Below are 23,680 nucleotides of genomic sequence, written 5' to 3'. Positions count from 1 at the left end.
CAGGATCTGCAACATATTCTAAGGATAATTGATCCATATTATATGCCAGGATTACATATCCACAGTGTCAAATTTCCGTGCACTAACAATAGCAACAAATTTGGATAAAATGAGATCGCTAATAAGAATACATTAGCGACACCGTCTATAAGAGAATACCAAATAGATTCGGATTCCTATGAGATCGTTATTAATAATACATTAACGACACCGTGCTATAAGAGAATACCAGATAGCTCACGGGTTTATGAATCAACCAACCAAAAGCGGTAAACACATAAGCATATACGCATGTAAGCATAGAACACTAAATCGAGCATTTATTTAAGCAAGTATACAATAAATTTTGTGGTTTGAGACTCAAGTATAAAGCATTTAGTTTGAATTGGTATAAAATATCACCCCCAAAACGAAAGATAGAAAACGGGGTATAAAAAGTACTCACCTTTCAAGTATAAACGTGATCGGTAAAAGACGGGAAAACGGAAGGACGGGGTTTAACGAGCAAAGCCTAAATAAAAAGGAAAAACCTTGAATTAGAAAGGTTGTTTTAGGATAACTTTAAAATATAAGATAAGAAATGTAAACAATAAAAGTTTAAGGTTTAAAATGTAACCATTTAAGAAATTATAACAATAGTCATTTAAAAATATATGTTTGTTCAAAACCAGGTTAAAGTATCTAGCCTTAATATTTACTCAACCTATGTTAAGTAATAAGGTGGGTAAAAATGCAAGAATTCGAGTCCCTTTATGATATAGATACTAAAACGGGTTTTAATGAGTGTTCGGGTTGTTGGTTCGGGTCTTGATAATTGGTCAAACCCAAATTCAACTTTCCAAAATATTAAATGAAAAAAATTAAGTAAGACTTAACCAAGTATGTAGTTCTATTGTTTTAGAACTAACAACGTACGTTAAGCAAGTGTTCGATTTTGTCGGTCCAAACTTTGTTATAGGATCAAGTTGGATCCAACATTTCCAAGTACCTAGGAAAATAATTAAAATCATTTTCTAAAGTATTTTTAAATATTTATACAAGTCTTGATAGCTAAAAACACACTTGTGTGTCTCAAGCGAGTGAAAATCGGTTTAGTTCGATTTGGTTCGGTTTCCATCTCACAATAAATTCATAGATGGCTTCCACATGCCCAAATATCAAAGAACTTGTATAATAATTTATAAATGAATGTACTTAAGTTTTACAACTTAAAAGTTAACAATAAAGTCTTTAAACGAAACTTCGGTTTTCAGTTCGGATCTTGTTTCGGGTTAAGACCGAGATAAGATTCTACAAACCCATAACCATAGAACTTATATAGATGATTTTAGAAATTTAAATCTACATAAAACATGTTTAAACAATTATTTAACAAGACAAGTAAACAAAGTCACTACAAAAAATTGGTCTAAAGCAACCTTTATTTCACAAAAAAAAAGTTGCATTGGGTGAAGTTGAATTAGACCTAATGCAACCTTTTTGTTAGATAATGCAACTGTTTTTGTCAAATGCAACCCTTTAAAAGTGTTTCATTTGAAAGAAACAGTTTTGTTATCTAACAAAAAGGTTGCATTAGGTCTAAAGCAAATTCTCCTAATGCAGCTTTTTTTGTGATATAAAGGTTGCCTTATGCCAATTTCTTTGTAGTGAGTTCGGTTTACGGTTTAGAGCTATTTACGGTTAAACCGAGACTAGTCTCTTCAAACCCATAACCATGAAACTTAATAAATAATCAAGATGAGCATAGGTTAAGCATGGTTAGTAAGCAATAATAAAGTTAGATGGTTAGATGCGAAAAATGTATAACAAAAACCACGAAAGTTCTGCATGTAGCCTTGCCTTACGAGGCCCGAAACTTAACCGACCGAGACCGGAGAAGTGACCACCAAAGGTAACAAGGGGTGTATATTGTATATATGTTGTATAACCATATTCAAGTATTAAGACTTAACAAGTTAAGTAAAAAAAAAGAACATGGTCAGTTTGACTTTGGGAAGTTAAACCACAGACCATGAAAAACAACCTTTAAATCTTAAGAATTGTGAGAGAATTTGGAGTTGCAACATATGTAAAATGAAGGAAATGGTCATGTATATATAGGGTAACCTGAAATTGTCAAGCATAAAGAGTCTTGCATGAAAATGAGATGGTTAAAGTCACATGTTTGCATAAAAACAACCAAAAAAAGAGCTGCAGGTCTGAGGGTCATTGCGCCACGTGATGGGGGCCTGGCCATCCCCATCGCGCCACGCTATGGTGTGGGTGGCAAATTTTCCAACTTTGTAAAAATGGCAGTTTTGGCCCCCGGAGTTCGTTTTAAGTGTTTTTAAGGCGTTTTAAGGACCGAAAAGGATGTTTTTGAGACCCAACAAGTATAAAACACTATTGTAACATAAAATTCATCATTTTAATTATATCGAAAGTTTCGGTTTACATGATAAACGAATACAATTAAGACCCGAAATTGACGAATGTCACAATTTGTCTTTAACAAGTAACAGAAAACATGTTTAAAATATTTGATCAGCAGAAAATACTGGTAAGTACATTCATTTATAAACGACACATTTATACAGTTACGACATTAAGATGTTTTTGCATCTGGCTGTTTACAAATTTACCAAAAGGTACTTGTCACTCGATCGTATATGTGACGGTGGTCATATTAATTAGTGGCAAACACTTGTCCAACAAGTAACGTGTAAGAGCTCATTAGACAAGTCTTGTATACAGAATCCCACAATACCAATAGTAACATCCCATAAATCTACGATTTCATAATCACTGTAATGTAACTAAAACCTTTTGAAAACAATTTTGACAGCGTCTGGGCTATATATCTTGAGTTTAATAAGTTTAAACATCATCATGTAAGTATTGGAGAACCAACTGTCTCACACAATGTGAGATGAAAACTCACTTATTCTACTAATATGCATCCCATATTCTATTCTTTTAACTAGTTTATTATTTATTTATTTGTAAGTTGTTACACCGGCGTCCACCACCACAAGTAGTATTGCATCTCAAATTGTAACCAAACAAGACAATGAAATGATAATGATCTATTTCATTAATTCATTTATTCAATTACCTCGTCCAATTCATTACCTCATACTTAACAGACCCCAAGATAAAACACGGTGCCACCCACGTTTAAGTGAAATCTAGTAGTGAGTTGATGATTAACTTGATCACTTTATGCATCTTATTATTATTTGGTTTCAACCCGTTAAACAACTAGATGTATTCTTGAAGCGTTTCTTAGTTATCCATCATGGACATATGTTAATGGCTATGTTTATATAGCTTGCTAGTACACTAATCAAGTATAATTATACATCATCGTCGTATTCACTAAATCATATCAATAGCAAAGCCATGGTAGGGTCTAAGAAGCTTAAGATGTAGACAGTCTTACATCTACCCCGTAGCAATAGAGAGACTGCTTCCAGTGAGACCCCCTCGACTCGATAATAGTTTTGCATCAAACTTTAGACATAAGACACATAACACTCGACCATTGTGACACCCGCTAATTGGTGCATGTACCTTTGTCTTTCGGCCATCAACGCCACCGCATGATGCTTGATTAACCTTCCGTCACTTTTAACGTTATTTTCACGAAATTAGTAAAATAACGTCAAAGTTAGTGCAATTTAATTTTTGCTCGGTAACAAATTCAAATATAGGAGTGATCGTCTCTTGTTCAATTGAATTCCAATCATTTGTTGCCTTTATTTCATGCAACTAAACACTTGTAACTGTCAATCCAAGAACCATACTTCAATCTTGATCACTATCAACTCGAATCGGTACTATTCAGCAAGTACTGTACTATTCAGTAACTCTTAATGGTTTCACATTCATAATCATACATTGATTGTTTTGATGGTAGTTTTTGACTTTTTTCCACATCTTTGCATAAACCAGTAAACATCTACCGATATATTGTTACATATTTTATACAACATATATTAATTTATGATTTTATATTTTGGAATGTTTTAGGAAGAGAGTCCATATTATTTTATGCACACGTTTGTTAGTTGTTGGTACATGCCAAAATGGCCTGTAGGCTAGTGGTTATAAGGTGTGATGCAAATGTTTTATTAAACATGAGGTTGAGAATTTGAGTCATACGGTAAATAAAAAGTGTAAATTTAGGAGTAGATTAAAAAAAATAAAAAATTGTTTGTAGTTAGTACAAGTTTTGAATCCAACTACTAGTACAATACTACAATTTGTAAGGCTATACGTTATGAGGACACTAGAGGTGAGTGTCAAAGCCACCTCACCCAATAACTGATGAAGGCCCAAGTATTGATGAACATGCCATGTTATATTTGGAGGCCCATGATTGTGTCTCCAAATGTGGCCCACGAAAACGGGCATAACTTGGCCCACGAAGCTCCGTTTCAGGCTCATTACCAGTTAAATCGAAGCTTGAGACGAGGAGCACATTGTGGCAAACGCCCACGGCGGTTTGGCCCCTGCCCGAAGCCCATAAACGACTCCTAAATAAAGTTTTCGGCCATTTTTATGTTTTTTTGTCAGTTTTTATGTTTTTGTTTTTGGGTTTGTGTTTGGCCCATTGCCCATTTTAGGCCCATTTTGTATTTGAAACTCTATTTATATTATGTTGATGTAATCTGAAGATATAGACTTGAATTTTAATAATTATCAATTTTCTCTTCATTTTCCCTAAACATTTGGGTGGGATTTGGGAGTTTCGAAGTTCATCACGGGTATTCTTCGAATCAACGTGATTCGATCTTCATTCTTGTTTATACCGCTGCATCAATAACACACGTTAAGCCACAACACAAAGGGGGCACCATCATTTTTTTCATCTTTCTTCTTCTAACTCTACTTTGGTTAAATTTAAGTAGTGTCCACCTCCTAACAACCAATCAATCGATTTTTTTCTTTCTTTTTTTTCCCCACCTCATAACTAGCTAGTTAAAGCTATTAACCCACAATGACCAAGTTCGTGGTTGGGCTAGTTAAAACCTAACTCATTGCATATGTGAGAATAATATGGTGCTTTAACTAGTATATGCTGGTTAGCCTACAACTCAAAGCCTGAGTTTAATAATACATGCACACTACAATTAGAGATGAACAATAAAATGTTTAGGCCCGGTAAACCAGTTTCTAATAGACTGGATAACACACAAAAATCGGTTTAACCGATTCCAACCCTACCTTACCCAGCTGCAAATCAATTTTTATAGTGTTCAAATATTTCAACAAATCCAATTTATGACCCCAACTGATTTATCCTGAGACCAATTATCCAATTTTGACCATGATTCGGTTTACAACCTCAAATTAGTTTGAGCTCATAACCCGATTAATACACCTCTGGTTACAATGTGGTTACAATATACATGAATGTTTTTTTTTCTCTCTAGGAGCCCATACACAACCAAAACAACAAGCCCAAATCCATCTTACATAAACACATCACACAGGCACACCACAACACACCGCAAACACACACAGAAACAAACAGAATGAGGAAATTCGATCCGTGTCCCAAATGGCCAAAGTTTAAAGTAAAGCAGCACAAAAAACCCGGTTCTATACTCAACCTGATACGATCGTGTATTATTATTATTATTATTAAAGTTTATCTTTTATTTAGTTTCCATTATAGTCAAATTATGTTTCCTTATTGTTTATCTTTTTCTATTTTTATGTCTTTTGTTTTCCTATATATTGTAATCTCTTTTAAGAAAAAGAATAAGAAAGAATTATTGATATTAAAAAAAAAGAAAGAATTATTATTTTGGGTCTCTTTTCTCTTCTTCTCTTGTGTTCTTGGGAGATTGACGGTTGTCTCGAATAAACCGTAACACCTTATCAAAGAAAATGGAATCGAAACTAGTTTCACATCTACCCAAACAAAAACCAAACATAAACAGAACCGGTTCCATCCATTTCTATTAAGTTCTTGACTTTGTTGACCAAACCGAGTCTCTACCCGAAACCGGTATATAAAAGACCCGATTTGTGCACTTGAAGTTTAAACTTACGTGGCCTATGTAGCGATGCACCAAAAACCTGAACCCGAAAAAAAAACCGGAACCGGTTTTTTATACTCGGGTATTATAATACCCGAACACGTACCCGACCATACCCGTAGGGTACAAATAAGGTATGCATTTTAGTACCAAAACATGCACCCGAACTGGACCGGATTTGTACATGGTAATACCCGAAAACCGGACTTTGTTCCATACCCGAAATCGGGTTTTTCCAATACCCAAAATCCGGGTTTTTCAAATACCTTGTCTAACCCGAAAAATACCCCTAAAAAGTGCAACCCTTAAAAAATCCATTATATACCCGGAAAAAATAAAAAATAAAAAAATAATAAATTGAAAATAGGGTTTTTTCAATACCCAGACCCGGCCCAATATTTCAAAAACCTGATTTTTCCATACCCGATTATACCCGAAGTCGGTATTTGAAAAACCCGAGTACCTCTAGGCCTATGGGGTCCAAAAACATAAGCCCATTTATAACGAAAACAACAAGCCCAAATCGATCTTATCGTATATAGATCACACACACACAACAAACACATCGCAATCACACACAAGAATGAGGAAATTCGATCCATGGCCCGTATTCTTCAAGAGAGAGTTCAACCGTAACTGGCCTTTCCTCGTTGGATTCGCCATCACCGGCACCGTCATCACCAAATTCTCCCTCGGTCTTACCGGTATTTATTATCTTTGATTTAGGTTAATTCATTCATTGCTTTTAATAATAATTGCCGTGTAATTGCAGAGGAGGATAGGAAGAACTCGGTCTTTGCTCAAAGGCACAAGAAGTATGACGCCAGATCCCTAAATTATATTATTATTATTATGAAACCCTAGATCTGACTGTTTCAATTTCGATTATTCAGGATACTGTCTGCTAATTAATTAGGTTTTATTTATAGAAATGAAGAATAGCTTAAATGAATTCCGCTGTATGCATTTAATTGTTTCATTGTTATGCAAATTAGGCTTTTCTAGATAGTCAACAGCTATCTCTTTTTAGTGCGTTTTGATGAGATTTATGAATTGGTTGGTTATTCTGTTAGGTTAGGCTTTCAGGAGTGTGATCTACTACTGAATCGGTGTTTGATTGTTTTGAGTCTTCGGTTCGTGTAGATTATTTAGTTTAGGGGTGTAAACGAGCCAAGCTCGACTAGGCTCGGCGCGACGTGTTTTGAATTATGATTGCTCGAGCTTGGCTTGTTTCAAGCTATTTTTCTAAAGATCAAGGCTCGGCGCTTGAGCTTGTTTTCAAGCCTGGGCCCAGGCTCAGCTCGTTGCACCTCTATTGATTATGTAACTTAGGATGGAAAAAGAACATGAAATTATTTGATAAGCTAATCACAGGTGTATTATGCTTTTCTAATTCAATCTATTTGGCGTAGCTAACAATAGGGGTAGCATGTTTTCATAATTCTATCTATTTTGCGTAGCTAATGACAGGTGTATTGTGTTTTCCTAATGTCATCTATTTGGCATATGCTATCTTATAGTGACAAGATTTAAGATACATGAAATTATTTGTTTGGATATGTGTTGAAAAGCTAATTATAGGTTTAGTATGTTTTCATATATTTGGTATATGCTATCCTATAATGACAAGATTTAGGATACATGATGTTATTTGTTTGTGTATGTGTGGAAAAGCTAATCATAACAGTAGTATGCTTCATTTCTTGGGCATATTGATATCTTATGAGAAGTGAGAACAAGATTTAGGATTTGTTTAGTACTGTTCTTGTATGATCTATGTTTGGAAATGTATTGAAAAGCTAATTCTAGGTTTAGTATGTTTCATATATTAGGCATATGATATCCTATGTTAACTAAATTTATCATTTGTCTAGTTTACATATGATGGAAAACATGAAATTATTAGTTTGTTTTTATTAGTTCCATGTGTAGTCTGCAACTTTTGTTGATTATGCACCTTAAGATGGAAAACAACATGAAGTTATATGTTGTAGCTTACTAGTTTGTTTCATTTTTTGGGCATCTGATATTCTATGACGATAAGATTTATTAGTTGTATATTCGTGCTCTTATTAAGTTTTACATGTTTTGCAGTTGAAGGCTATGTAGGCCAACACAGGTGGATTTTGCAGCAATGATTTGAGTATGGGTACATTGCTTCTTATTGTCTTCAATGCTAATAAAAACATTTAACATGAAAGTTTCATTTTGAACATGCATCAGCATATTACATTTCTTTAATTTGGATGAATGAATTGAGGCTGTTGTTTGATTGATGGTTTTCTTGCTTTTAATCATTTTGCAAGTACATTTTATAAGTTTGATGACTGGGTTCTGAGATGATCTGGTTCATGCTCGAACTTCGTTGTTTACTTTATCGGTTATTTAGAAGTTATTGATTTTATAAGTCGGAGGATCAAATGATTTTTTTAGTTTTCATGAGGAGATGATCCAAGAACCTTTTTAATCCCATCATCATGATGAAAGAAATCGTTTTCTTTTAGTTTTTTTTTGTCATATTAGGTCGAATGTGATTATAAAAGATGTATTCTTATAGTTTTAGTTACATTGTTAACAGTTTAGTGGTTTGTTTGCGTTAAAATGGTTATCATCTAACTGAGATGGCTGCAATCCAATCCATCATGAAAGTAGACAAGCTTATGACAAGAGTAACAATTATTTGTGATACCATGATCATTCTAGGCTGGGGAACACTAAACATTTACTGACAAGTATTTGTGTTAGTATGATCATCATTCTAGGTGCGGGGAACGCAACATTCACACCCTGCAATGAGAAAAAAATGGTTGTAAAAATGATTTATTACAAGAAACAGGGGTTGACAACTAACTAAATTAACCGAAATGTAACCAAATGAACTGACTTAACCGAACCAAGTTAGCCGAATCAAACATTTAACGTATGGTTTGGTTAAGCCATAACCGATGAGTTAAAAATAGTGGTTCAGGTACAGTTTTAACGTGTGAAATGATTGAATGAACTGTAAAATTGTAACTTTTTTTTTTCTTCCTCTCAACTCCGGAACATATAAAATATTTATATATATATTTTTTAAACTTTGGATGAAATTACATAATATTTTTGCTAGTTGACGTTTCATAACCCAAATTACATTCCTTATCTCAAATTCATTGGTTTTGCTATTCTTTTTTCTTCAAAGTCCAAATTCATTATGAGGTTAACAGACCTATAACCAAACTGACACTAAAATGTATTTGGGGTGGGAGGAGCGAATTAGGGTAGTGATTTTCGGGTTATAGTCATCGATTAGAGAAGAGGAGAGTGCAAGTGGGTCTTCAATTGCTACCTGTCCAATTATCTATCTTCTTTATATATATTAAAAAAAATAGATTTAGGGTTTTTGAGAGGGGTGCAGCCAATTAATCGAAAACCAATCAGTTAACAATCTCCAATAATTATATGATTTTAATATAACTTTTAAAACACATAAGACTATTATTTATTTTAGCTAACATAATATTTGTCAAACCAAAAAAAGCAAACAAAAACAAAAAGTAGCCAGAGCCGTACGTCGACAACTAATTAAGCATCATGGATTCATGCCGACGACACCATCACTTCCAACACAAATTATGAGACATTTGAAATTTGTAGATCGGTTAATCATTAGTTCAATACAAGTCAACGCACAACAAATATAAATATGATAATAACGATAAGAATGCTATAAAATTCTTTTCGTTTTTTTGAAGAATTGTACAACTATGAAAAGAATTATGTATAACATAACAATTTGAAATAAATTAACCAAATAAAAGGAATGCCAAACGGATAGGAGACTCGTTATTGGCATAGCGAGCATTTAAATTGCTTACAAATGCTTTTCGACCTGACCTAGTTACGACTTATGAGCCCATTTCTTGCTTTAACCAAGTCTCATATATATAGTTACGACATATATATATATATGAGCCTATGACACTTTACCCAAGTCTCATATCGTCTGAAGAAATATTGATACATGATAAATGTTTGAAATTATCACCAACTCATTTTGAGCACATGAGACGTTGATGAGAGATCTACGCAGTATAGTGTGCATGTGCGGGAATGACTAAGGATGAGTAACATTTTAGAAAGTTTTTACCAAGTAACAGCAAATTGTTGAGTTTTTTGTGAGTAAAAGAAAATAACATTGCTACACCTCTAAGAAAGGCTTTTTGAATTTTTCTTAAGAATTATGTCTGGCGACTATAAATTCATCAATAGTAAAAGGGATATTGGTTTTTAATACTCCCAACTTTCTCTCATTGGTAAATAACACTCCCAACTTTCGATTTGTCACCCACCACTCCCAACTTTCACCCTATTTTCCTGTACCACTCCCCGTCTAAATGAGCACTAACATCGTTAATGTTTTGGACTAAAAATGTTATTCAAAATAGTTGAGGGGGTAAAACAGAAAATTTATTTTTAACACACAACCTCCATTTCCGTTGACCTCGTTTTTCCGGCGACCTCTTTTTTTCCAGCGAATTTGAGTTTTCCGACTATCTCGTCTTTCAGAACACCATATCCATCATTTCACCGAGCTTCACATATGATATGATGAAGATGGTGCTCGCCGGAAACCTGCAACTCGATTTTCCGGCACGCAGGCGATCCCAAAAGGTGGCTGGGTGAGACACTGGTGGTGGCGGGGGTTGCGGTTTTGGGGTGGGGCGAGGCGGTGAAATGATGGATATGGTGTTCGCCGGAAACCTGCAACTCGCCGGAATACTCAAATTCATATGTGAAGCTCGGTGAAATGATGGATATGGTGTTTTGAAAGACGAGATAGTCGGAAAACTCAAATTCGCCGGAAAAAAAGAGGTCGCCGGAAAAACGAGGTCAATGGAAATGGAGGTTGTGTGTTAAAAATAAATTTTCTGTTTTACCCCCTAAACTATTTTGAATGACATTTTTAGTCCAAAACATTAACGAGGTTAGTGTTCATTTAGACGGGGAGTGATACAGGAAAATAGGGTGAAAGTTGGGAGTGATGGGTGACAAATCAAAAGTTGGGAGTGTTATCTACCAATGAAGGAAAGTTGGAAGTATTAAAAACCAATATCCCATAGTAAAATGATGAAAGGTGAACAAGTTTATATGCAAATGATTAGCATTGGATCCTTAGTGGTAAATAATTATCACTAAAACTTTCAAACATAAACATGATTACTACACAACTTATTAAAAGTCCAATCATCATACACTTAAAGCAAGGTCCCATTTCTATCTTCAGATTCATCACAATTGAGTTACATTACATTTTCAAAATGAAGACACTACACATTCTATCTCCTCTCCTCTTAATTTGCCTCTTGTTATTGCCATACAAAGGTTATGCAGCTAAACCAGGTATATATACAACCTTTTATTTTTTATTTTTACTTTTATGATTTAAGTTCTACTTTCTTGACTCAATTTTCTCTCTCTTTTATGGGCATCTTTTTTAAAGGCACTTAAATGGTTTTTCGTGTAATATTCGACTCCTTGTCCCCACTAATATTGTCGGTTTTACAAACGATGAGATCATGCAAATACACTAAACTATCTAATACTTCTTTCATTCACAACTAATACGTTCACGTTGGTGGACATTTGAGGCATGATATTCTTAGAAACTCATCATCTTTCTTGTCCACAACAAAAGTATGACTTTTGAAGTCAAACTATCGCAATTACTAAAAATGAGAATTAACACAATGTACCCGTTTAGTTATTAATGACTTATTTGGGTTGTATTTAATTTTAAACAGTTCATCAAATGATCTAGAACAATAATTAATAAACTTCAGCTAAAAAGGGCTCATATCGATTTTGGATGAAGAAGTTAAAAGTCTTAGAATGCCTGTTTTTGTTTTTAATGCATATTTTCTGAAACATTTTTTTTTTTTTTACAAAATTAGCTTATTAGTGTAATAGTATCTTTCGTAATAATAAGGAAAGTGGAATTTAACAAGTGCCTGCAAATCCATCGAATTCAATCCAACCGACTCATTTCTCCTAACACTTTATTAACAGTTAACTTGATTCCGCAATCCAGTTTGTCACCTCTAGCAATTATGTTAAACGTTTTAGCAAGTATAGCTTCTAAAATTCCTTCTTCACCTTTTTTTATAGCTTATTTCGAGGTTCAGGCAGCTCGACATAACTCAAAGCCAGGCAACATATACGGCTCTACTCCACAGGTACTTATCGCTAGATAGGTCAATTTGGGTTAATGAGTAAACTTAAAAGAAATTACTTGATATGAAAATGGGCTGGTTTAACGGACCAGTCGAGCCAAACTTTTTAATCATATACAAAACAACCATTAGTCCATTTTGATCCATTATCCAACCCACCATTTTGCCACAACTGAGTAAACTGTTTATGTCATCCTGCAGGAAGTGAAGAAGGTTTACAAACAGCCATCTGGACCAAACCCGGTGGGGAATAACCGTCCCCCTTCAAACAGATGAATTGATTCACGATGCGTTTCCTCCATGAAATAACTAAAATAACTTATAATATTTTCTGAAGGGAGGAAGTTAGAGAAACTGAGGCCATTCTATTGTATAAAGATGATATATTATGATGGAGGTTTTCTATTTCCTAGTTTATAAAATCTAAGTAAGATAGCATTGGTGGGTTAGGCCATTCATTGCCTCTATTGTAATAAGCATTTAGGCAGCTTCTCATGGTTCTAAATAAGTTCTATAAAACATTTGTTTCTTATGTTCTTGTTTTGGTTAATGTGAGAATCCGTTACCTAAAAAACTCACTAGACCCTACCAATACTCTACTAACCAATGAGATTAGATAAAACACAACTTGTGTGGCTCAGGTGACCTTCAAAGCCTAGTGGAAGCTGGATTCAAACCTAACAAGCATTCATTCCAATGTCATGGGTGCAAACGAGCTGAGGTTTTTCGAGCTCGAGCATCAAATAAGCTCGTTTAGTTACCAAGCTCGTACCCGAGCCTTGTATAGGAAGGCTTATTAAGGCTCCTCAAACCTTAATGAACCTTGTGTATTATTTAAGTTCTCTCTCTTTTGGACTTCCATGTAGCGAAGCTTTGACTCGTTTAAGATACTACACAAGCTCGAGCTGAGTTTAGGCTCATTTAAAGTTTTCCTCAAAATATATAAAAATAAGGAGAGACGTATATAAATTAATTGACGAAGAGAAAATGAGCCGAGCCCGAGTATGAAAATACAACTCATGAGCCGAGTTCGAGCTTTAGAAAAATTGCTTGAAACGAGCTCCCACTCTCGCTCTCGTAAGTCAACACAACCCGAGCCCGAGCTCAGGTTGGCTTGTTTACACCCCTAATGGTCATGCAGGAATTGAACGAGTATTATTATTAGTTCATAAATGTTTTTGAATTTTCTAAGTATAACTAATAGAGATTCATTTAAACCTTAAATAAGATTACATCAGAATATATATTTAGCTAAAGTAATTTATATATTTTAAGAAGATATAGAATGGAAAGATAGCTATCATTTCATAAATAAGAGAAACAACTTTTTTCATTCTCTTCACTGATTCCGTTATACCAAAATATACCTAACAAGCATGATTTGTTGGCAGTAGACAGCTATATATTAACTAAAAATATGGATTTTACAAAATAGATGTTTCAAAATTATCTAGACACGAAATTTGTATCATACCGAACGTTTTTTCTTTGATCTCTTACTCCTCCTTGGTCCAGAATCTGGAACTTGTTTCGTGGTACTTGAAACATATGCCTCCTCCAGAACCTCCTGAATATTTGAAAATTATTAATCACACTATTTTTGAATTTATAATTACATAAAAACAAGGGATTAAATCATGAAATGATGACCAAGTTTCAATATTGTTCTAACGAAGTCACTCGAACTCTTTTTTTTTTCAACAACAAAGACCACTCAAAGTTTCATTAATGTCCAATTTTTATAAATGCCCGTTAAATTGACTTAAATGAAAATTATATGAAACTTCAGCTATTTAGCGATTCATTTTTCAAGTTCCTTTAAATAGAACAATTATGAAACCCGGGTTTATATATAGTGAGTGTTTTTTTAAATAATACTTTCTACTTCAAGTTAAATTTGAAAAGAACTAAAATCACCAAATGGTAACCAAGATTCACATATGTTCCGTTTAGCTAAAACGAGTGACTAAAACATTTTAAAAAATAAAAATAATTACCGTGGACTTTGTTTCGTCATCTGTTTCATCTTCATCTTCAGATGTAGATGCCAAAACTTGAACATCTTGGGCAGGAAGTGCCTTATTTAATTTTCTCTTCTCCTCTTCTTTTAGCTGTTTAAACCTGTTCACATTTTAATACCAAATTAATTCTAACTACTAAATGTAATTAATATAACCAACTACCAACCGTGGTACAATTTCCATATTATTGCATAAAAAATATGATAATTTCATATACATACTTCTAAAAGTTTAAAATTTCATAAAATCACCCTTTCAACATGATAAAAAGATCACATTCATGCATTACATGGTAAATAAATTAGAACAAGTTATAGCAGTTTGTTTCAATGAATAAACGAAGAGAATCTTATCAGTTGTGATGATTCACAAGTTGGTTTGCTATTATAAGCAATTGGCGAATGTTTTTTTTTTTTTTCCATTTATTATGAAATGGATAAAAGTGATATTGCTAGTGTTTTGAAAGAAATAAAAATATGAAATAGAAATATTTGTAAAAAAAGATGAAGGAAAACTAACCTAGCTCCAGACTCAGTTGGTTGAGAAGACAATCTTACTGCACGGCCCGCACTTATTATTCCGCTTGCATTCTCATTCACAACAGGTTTTGCACCTCCCATTTTCCTTAACCATACTTGTTGAGCAGTGCTAAGCACATTGTTTGTGAACCTTAATTCATAACAAAAAATATTAACATAAAATTATACAACTGTATCAATAAACATCAATCATCATCATTGTGATATTCTTTTGAAAACAATATATAAGGAACCACTTAACATTATTGCACGACATACAATGAGTTCACATCACATAGTAGATTGTAAATATTAATCACAAATCACAATGAAACACAACTGCAATAATTCATGTAAAAATGGTTTTCAATTAAACATAAGCAACTTCAAAATGTGTTAGATATGTAGGTCAACTCAGTTTTTGTAAAAAAATTGACTTTCCACAAGTCCAAAGGTAAGTCAAGAAACGATCCTAAAAACCACACCACGGTGGTATCTTCCACTGTTAAAGTTTGTATAGCAACACGATGTTATCATGTGAATGAGTTACTACAATAATTGAAAAGATAGAATGCAAAAGAAACATACTTGTCATTGAAGAGTATCTCCACTATGGGTGTAAACACACCGAGCTGCTTGGGAGCTACTTGCAATTAGGTCGTTAAAAACTCGATTCTAGCCAGCTTAAACGAGCTCGAGCTTAGTCTTTTATTGAGGCTCATTATTAAACGAGCCTGAGCCTGAGCCCAAGCCCAAGCTTCACGTATCGAGCTCAAGCCGGGTGGCAAGCCTAAACGAGCCTTTTATTTAATATAATAAATATATATTTATTTAAACGAGCCAAACTCGAACCTAGATTACACCCCTAATATCCACTACACGTAAATGGGAAAAAAATTTGAATTCACATTAAATGATTTGAGATTATGACCTTTTAAAAAACTTTAAAGTAGATAACGCTGCATTTGGTATGGGATTTTTTGGTAATAGTAGTATGTGACGATAAACAAAAATAACAATAGTTTTTTTTATTGTTTAAGCATGTCAAAACTGACCAGTAAATTGATAATCCTGATGGGACGGACAAAGAGAAGTATCCAATCATGAGGGGAAGGAACTTGAAGACAAGAAGTGTGTTTTTCTGAGTTGGATCATCAGTCTGTCAAAAAAGGACAGTTAAAAGAATGTGAGAACTCGTTTAAATATAAAATAAAATACTAAATAAAAAGATAGTTTCATACTTGGGGTGGTTTCATAATTTCCATTGATACATATTGAGAAAGGACAAGAAGAACAGGTAAAACAAGGTAGGCTGCTGTGTCATGCCAGCCTAGAGGTGGATGGCCATCCTGCCAATAAAAGAAGGAATGGAATAAGCACTATTTAAACAATTGTTTGTATATAACTTATTGTAAAATGTATTGGTTTTATGTTACTTAAATATATCTGTTTTAGCAAACTTACACAAAGTTCTTAGTTGTGAATCACGTATTTCAGTAACTACAAAGTATGTGGGACTTCGCTTTAAATACGAAAAATGGTGATAGTAGATAAGTGAGACAATATTGACTTTCTTAGTTAAACCGAAATCTGAACTCAAAATCGGATTAGAATCATATACTGTATACCTTTGGAGACAAACTGAATCACTATCTTTGTGACCCTGATTCACAATTTGAAGATCTATGAAAAGTAGTGAATCAGTTTGTTTCTCACGTTGCTCACGAATACTTTAGTTTTTCACTGTGTGTCTATAATATTATGCACACTATGATGCAGAAAAAAAATTTATTACCACAAATGGAAAAAGCCAAGAAATTCCTGATCCACTTTGCCGAGCAGCAATTGTCGTGGGGCCTCCCAAAGAAGGAATCCAGAAAAATCCCTCTGTAAACAATCCCTTAAGAACAAGTAAAGTTGCATAAATTAGCAATTATTTCACTTCCTTTAAATAAACTAATCAAATGCATTGATATTTGAAATGATTAGTAATTCGAAAAAAGATAACTACAGATTAAAACTTTAGGTATTTACTGATATTTTCAACTTTATATACCTCATTTGCAACATTTGAAAGAGCTTGATACAAGCCAATCCATACTGGTATTGTGGCCAAAGTAGGTAAACATCCTGACATTAAATAAAATTGAAGTTTGTACATATTAACAATGGTACTAATTAATCAGTTCAAAGTAAATAATAATATAAGTAATAAATAAACATAACATGCTGATTTGGTTCAAGGACATGGCTTGGGTCAAACATAAACACAAATGGATCTAGAGGTTTTAAATTCAATTTTTTCTAAGTTAATGCTTTGCTTAAGCCCTTAACCAATGAGCAAAATTAAATGTTACAATTTACATGCTGATGCCAAATTAATTAGTGCGCGCACACACACACACTTGCATTATTATATTGCACGAGCACAACAATATGATAAAACTCTTTTGAGTCTTCAACTAAAATGCAATTATTAACCGTGACACGAACCTGCCAAAGGATTAACCCCTGCCTTTGTATACAACCGTGATGTCTCAAGTTGTATTTTTTCCTGAAAGAATACCAGTATTGTCAAACACACATATATACGTATACATATAGAGTATAGACATATATACATACACATGCAAATAAGTTGGCCCCTTCAAATTATTGTTGTCCATACATCATCATGGTTGTATATTTAAAAGTGGTCCACTGATCTTTTTAAAGGTTGAATTGTCATGTGCTAACTGCTAAGTCCATGCTGGACTGCCAGAAATTGCTATATTAAATTGTGTTACTATTTGTTATCAGTCAGTCATGTTCATCAAGGAAATGCTTGGTCTTTCTTACCATAATTATAGCATATAGCATATTTCCAGATGATAAAACAAAAATTTTGGTTGAAAGGTGAGTTTATTATTATCGCATTAATATCGTTTACCAACTAGGGTAAATAATTCCTATTCAAGTCTTCAACTTAAGTTCTCCATTAAATCCTAATATATAACATAATCAAGCTGCGCCTAACATTTCTAATAAAAATACAAATGAACATACGACCTTTGTTACATGATATGTTCACGTTTGCATGCAAACATCAATCTTATGTTAAGTGTAAGATACAAGACTGTAATTTGTAATGTCACACCTGATTTCCTGCATATCTTTGCTGAATTGCTTTGATCTTTGGCTGCAGGTTTTGCATCGCCAGAGTTGACTCAACCTTTTAACAAGTAAATTCATGTAAGAGTGAGAAAAAGAATATATACCTTAGTATCATAAAGCAGTGAGACAAATATCCATACAATATAAATAAATATTTGAGAGGATAGTCACCTGTTGCTTTGTCAATGGCAATGTTGCAATCTTAACAATAACAGTAAGCAATATAATTGCAAATCCATAGGAATATGGCACATGAACTGCATATAGCCCATCCTTCAAAACCTGGCAACAATAGTGCAAGTTAAGATCAACATAATTTGACAAAAATGAAACACTTAGAAGATAAAACATCTGTTCCAATTAACAGTTAAAATCTGTGCTAATCAAAACTGAATCAATCTTTTATCCTATATGATCTTGTACACTAACAGATACATAACTTGGTAAAGTGTTGGTTGGATGCGCCTTTAGGAGCTAATTATCTGATAATTATGAAGCAATTCATATAGTAATCATCAAACTGTTTAGAGATCAATTTACCTGTTCCATACAGCTCTCAACAAAAGCGATTAGCAAACCTAGGGGTGTAAACGAGTCGAGACAAGCCCGAGCTCGAGTAGGCTCGCTTAAATTACAGAGAGATCGAGCTTGGCTCGTTACAAGCTCTATTTCTAAAGCTAGAGCTCAACTCGTGAGTTGTTTTTCAAGCTCGAACTCAGCTTGTTTGTTATTTATTAATCAATTTTTATCTACTTATAACTAATTTTATATATGTTTTTTAACTAGAATTTTAAATACAACATGATATATATTGTTTTGAAATTTTTGTCAAACTTTTATATATAATAATAGTTCTTCGATATACATATGTTAAACACCAGAAATAAAAACTATACAAATAATAAGCTCGTTTAGGCTCACAAGCACGCTCGAGCTCGAGTACCTTACAAACGGTTTGGCTCGCTTGCACCCCCTAAATCACCTAACTACTCATCCTTTAACCTAATTCTACTCCTATCTCAATTTATGCATATTTCTGCAGAAATTGTCAAACTATCATCTAATCACAGCTAATTATCAATACCTAATGATCCAAATCACTATGTAGTAGAATTAGGTTAAAGGATGAGTAGTTAGGTGATTTAGGGGGTGCAAGCGAGCCAAACCGTTTGTAAGGTACTCGAGCTCGAGCGTGCTTGTGAGCCTAAACGAGCTTATTATTTGTATAGTTTTTATTTCTGGTGTTTAACATATGTATATCGAAGAACTATTATTATATATAAAAGTTTGACAAAAATTTCAAAACAATATATATCATGTTGTATTTAAAATTCTAGTTAAAAAACATATATAAAATTAGTTATAAGTAGATAAAAATTGATTAATAAAAGAGGGAAAAACCTTGAAATCTCTATTGACGTGTGCCAGTCCGACTGTGGTCTGATCTTTCAGCGCGCCATGTTGTGTGAAGGAATCCAAAGAAGACAACTGCTCACAGCAAATGAGGTCTGGGGTGTTCGACGAAATTACGACTTACGTTCGGATAAGTTAAAGGTTGTTTACTTGCATTTGGGTGCTTAAGGGGGTATTTTGAGTTGGAGTTCTACCCATTTTGCTTTATTTTGGAGTTATACCTTCCTCCTCTTATGCCTTAGCGTTTGTTGTGGGGTGCTAGATGGGGGGTGAGCAACCCGTAGTTGCTCCCCTCCTTCGAGTGTGAGGGGTTTGGTCTTTGATTCTTGCTCTAACTCATCTCGAGTCGGGGTCTTTAGGGGTCCGGTGTCTTTTGTGATTTGTTTGTTTTCTGTTCTCGTGTGTACATGGCTACCATAAAAAGAATTCGAAACGTAAATACATGAGGGCTTGGTCCTAGCTCCACTTACGGTTTAAGGCCATGCCCCTTTAAGCATTTCCACGAGTGTAAGGATGGTAGACCTGGGTCCTCGGGGTTTTTCCGCCTACTTGAGCACATGCAAAGTACCAATTTCAAAACGGATACTCGGAAGAACCTTTTAAAAGATGCTATCTCCAAGGATTTGGACCTTTTTATAGATGTTGGGGAAGCCCTTCGGGCGGGGGATAAATGGTTATGTGGGAGGTGCATGACGTTGCATGCCCTAAGTAGGGGGTGCAAGCATGCCGATGGTGTCTATTCTTTTTCTGTGGATTCTGGAGATGCTGGAGAATTCATCGTTGGGATCCAGAAACCTAATCGTGTGTCTGTGGACAGGGACCCACGTCCATCTGTAGGAGTGGTTGGGGATGTATCCCTTTTGGAACGGGTTTTCTCCCTTCCCATTCAAACGGTTAAGAGCATCCCCCCAAGTTGTCGTTTGGCGTTTGCTCAGACTTTGGCATGCGCTTTACGCAAGGTAGTGGATTCACCAGGCTCGATTGAGAATTGTGTCAAATTACTATTGTTGCCGCGTTGTACTTTAAGGGTGGGGAAACCTTCCACTAGGCAGGAACGGTGGTCAGGGAATCGAAAGTCTTTACAATGTAGTAGCATTTAGCAAGCACTTGAGGTGTGGAAAGATGGATCTGGTTTTGCTGACTTGGTTCTTTCTCTCTTTGATAACGTGGGGGGAAGCACTTTTTCTAAAAGAGAGGTGGGAGGGGAGGAGGGTTCTGAAAACAGCCTCAATATTAAACAATGTCTCAGGAAAGTCAGGGATGGTCATTTCATAGCTGCAGTCAAGGTATTATGCTCAAGTGGGGTTGCCACTCTCGGAGATTCAACCATGAAAGCCCTCATTGATAAACACCCAGTGGTGCCGCCTCCGTCCTTGCCTTCTAGCTCTGTCGCCCTGCCTACTCTCTCTGTGGATGGGGACTGTGTGCTTAGATGTATCCGATCATTTCCTAAAGGGACCTCATGCGGGAGAGACGGGATGCGGGCGCAACATTTGTTGGACGCTCTTAGTGGTGAGGGATCAGTGACTTCCATGGGTCTGCTCTCAGCCATCACTGAAGTCGTCAACTTATGGCTAGGGGGTCTGTGCCCCAAGGTGCTCGCTGAGTTTATTGCTTTGGCCCCCCTTACCCCTTTATTAAAGCTGGATAATGGAATTCGGCCGTGGACTTCTAAAGTGGCTATGAAGATGGTTGGGAAGGAAATGACTCAGTATTTAAGGGACTTTCAGTTTGGGGTGAGGATCCCTAATGGGGCAGAGGCGGTGCTTCACAGCGCGAACCGGTTTCTTAACTCCTTTCACGCGAACGGTTCTTTAGCTATGCTTACCGTGGACTTCTCCAACGCCTTCAATATGGTCGACCGCACAGCCCTTCTCCGGGAGGTTCATCATCATTGCCCGTCTATCTATCTATCTATGGGTCCAGTTCCTTTATGCCCAGCCGGCTAGGTTGTACGTTGGTGATGACTGTATAGGGGCTACTACTGGGGTTCAGCAGGGAGACCCCCTTGGGCCCCTCCTCTTTGCCTTAGCATTACACCCTCTTGTTCTCCGGGTACAAAATGACTGTAACCTCACATTTCATGCTTGGTACTTGGATGATGGGACTATTATTGGTGGTGCCAACGAAGTCGCTAAAGCTCTAGACATTATCAGCTCGGAAGGGCCATCATTGGGGCTGCAACTTAATATTTAGAAAAACGAGGTTTTTTGGCCAGCGTGTAATGGGGTGAAAGTCAAAGATGGGCTCTTCCCTAGTGGGATTAGTAGACCAGAGAGAGGGGTAAAGCTCAGAGGCTGTTAGTCGAGATCCCTACTTTATTAAGGAGTTGGCGAGGCGGAGAGCATCTCGTGCGGTTGATCTTATGAAACTCTTACCTTGCCTTAGGGATCCCCAGAGCGAACTCCTCCTGCTTAGGTCTTGCATGGGGGTTGCTAAGTTGCTTTTTGGGTTACGAACATGTCACCCCCATATGATGGATGATGCGGTATCCTGTTTTGATAAGGGGCTTCGAGAAGCCATCGAAGACATAGTTGTATGTGGAGGCCCGTTCTTTGGTGATCTTCAGTGGCGACTTGCATCTTTACCGATGCGCTTAGGGGGTTTAGGCCTTTTTTCGGCTCATGATGTTGGGGTTTACGCTTTTGTAGCGTCGAGGGCTTAGTCTTGAAAGCTACAGAATCACATCTTAAGGAATAGCGGAGTTGTCGACCTGGACTCAGACTACGTGCAGGCCCTGGAACACCTAAATGGCACTCTCCCAGACTTTGACATTGGCGGTTTCTCTAATATGGACACCGCCCCACCAAAGCCTCAAAAAACTTTGGCGAATGCCCTTTTTGTCAAAATCGCTCAGAGCCTGGGAGAAGTTTTTGAATTGTCCCCTCTACAGAAGGCGGTTATTGAATACTTACAAGGTCCTCATGCCCAAGATTTTCTGACCGTTATCCCGATTGATGGCTTGGGCCAAAGCATGTCTGCGGTCGAGTATAGGGCCATTCTTAAGTACCGTTTGATGGTCCCAATGTACCCAGAAGACGAAACATGTCCGATCTGCCGTAAGGCTTGCCTGGATAAATTCGGAGAGCATGCGGTTCATTGGGTGCGGGACGTTCTTTGGGACATCTTAAGGCGAGCTGGGATATCAGCTAAAAAGGAAGCCCCCGTAAACTTCCTTACAGACCCCACGGAAGGGAGATCCACTCTACGACCGGCAGATTTGCTCGTCTTTGGTTGGGCCGGGGGAAAACACGCTTGTGTTGACCTCTTAGCTGGTTTGAAGGATAATGGGTTTGTAGCTGGGCAAGCAATGAAAAGGGCTGAAACGAAAAAAGTGGAGAAACATGCTAAAGCCTGCGAAGAGAACCAACATGTTTTTGTCCCTTTGGCTTTTGATACCTTTGGTTCCTTGGCATCGGAAGCTATCCGTTTCCTAACCAGGGTCCAACAGGTTGTGCATAGCAATGTGTCGACTCCAAAGGGGCAGGGGTATGTCTTTAGCAGGTTAGGGTTTGTAATTCATAAAAGGGTGGCGGCGCAGCTTGTTGCCCGCCTACCTGCTATGTTGATGTAATGTCTGTGTTTCTATATAATGAAAGAAGTAATCCAAATTATATATATAAAAAAAAAAAAAAAACTACCTTCAAAACAACTTCCATAGCATCTGATACAAATCCGAACCATCCACCTGACTTCTGCACCGTCACAGCAGCCGAATCACCCGTACCAGTAGCCGCAGCGTCAACCGCAATCGCCGCATCAGCTAACGTATACAAAACACTCTCCGCACGGCTCGCAATCGCCGCGAAATCAACCGTCAATCCGCCGCCGTGAAACGGCGGTGGAGTCGGAACTCCGTTGAAGCTGAACTTAACTCTAGTCGATATAAGCTTCGTCCTCGGATAGAATCCTCCATAGCGAGAGAGTGAAGGTAACGGTGTGCCGGTAAATGAGGAAGAAGATGAAATGAGAGATTTAGCCATTGTTGTTAGGGTTTTGACGGTTATTGTATGTATAATAATATCTCTATAATTTCACCTTACTTGCTCATTTGTGTTTTGTGTGTGTGGAGAAGATGAAATGAGAGTGCGTGTTGTGTTATCCGGGTTTGTTTGTTGTTTTTGTGATGAGAGATGATAGTAATGATAATAATATTATTAATAATAGCCAGGAATATTATGACACGTCAGCTTTCGCAAAAAGATTGGAGAATCTAACACACAATCCGTTTATTTTTTTCCGTTGATATTATTTTCTAAATAAACTCAGCTTAAGAGAAATGTTAACCTCCCAAAACTTTGGACACAAATAATTCAATAACATAAAATAAATAA

General features: G+C 36.0%; 3 protein-coding genes across 3 annotated transcripts; 2 read left to right on the top strand and 1 right to left on the bottom strand.

Moving 5' to 3' along the window:
• Positions 1-6,603: 6,603 nt before the first annotated feature.
• Positions 6,604-8,301, top strand: LOC143599302 (ATP synthase small subunit 6, mitochondrial-like). The gene is made up of 3 exons (XM_077077287.1): positions 6,604-6,733; positions 6,802-6,844; positions 8,124-8,301. Exons 1-3 carry the CDS (start codon positions 6,613-6,615, stop codon positions 8,125-8,127), a joined length of 168 nt encoding a protein of 55 aa, XP_076933402.1. The 5' UTR covers positions 6,604-6,612; the 3' UTR covers positions 8,128-8,301.
• A 2,958-nt stretch (positions 8,302-11,259) lies between these two features.
• LOC143599301 (CLAVATA3/ESR (CLE)-related protein 46-like) lies at positions 11,260-12,679 on the top strand. Its single transcript, XM_077077286.1, has 3 exons — positions 11,260-11,411; positions 12,177-12,244; positions 12,443-12,679. Exons 1-3 carry the CDS (start codon positions 11,330-11,332, stop codon positions 12,515-12,517), a joined length of 225 nt encoding a protein of 74 aa, XP_076933401.1. The 5' UTR covers positions 11,260-11,329; the 3' UTR covers positions 12,518-12,679.
• Positions 12,680-13,553: 874 nt separating this feature from the next.
• On the bottom strand, positions 13,554-23,437 carry LOC143599305 (inner membrane protein PPF-1, chloroplastic-like). The gene is made up of 11 exons (XM_077077291.1): positions 22,988-23,437; positions 18,105-18,215; positions 17,917-17,991; positions 17,274-17,334; positions 16,837-16,910; positions 16,576-16,680; positions 16,022-16,129; positions 15,836-15,939; positions 14,782-14,931; positions 14,239-14,362; positions 13,554-13,808 (listed from the first exon to the last, which is right to left on the bottom strand). Exons 1-11 carry the CDS (start codon positions 23,327-23,329, stop codon positions 13,710-13,712), a joined length of 1,353 nt encoding a protein of 450 aa, XP_076933406.1. The 5' UTR covers positions 23,330-23,437; the 3' UTR covers positions 13,554-13,709.
• Positions 23,438-23,680: the final 243 nt, after the last annotated feature.

The sequence above is a fragment of the Bidens hawaiensis genome, unplaced genomic scaffold (assembly GCF_021521415.1).
Source record: "Bidens hawaiensis isolate Kalapana, Puna unplaced genomic scaffold, B.hawaiensis_p1.1 tig00051769_1, whole genome shotgun sequence".
NCBI lineage: Eukaryota > Viridiplantae > Streptophyta > Magnoliopsida > Asterales > Asteraceae > Bidens > Bidens hawaiensis.
The sequence above is the reverse complement of the archived record's forward strand: the minus strand, read 5'-3'. Positions and strand labels throughout refer to the sequence as shown.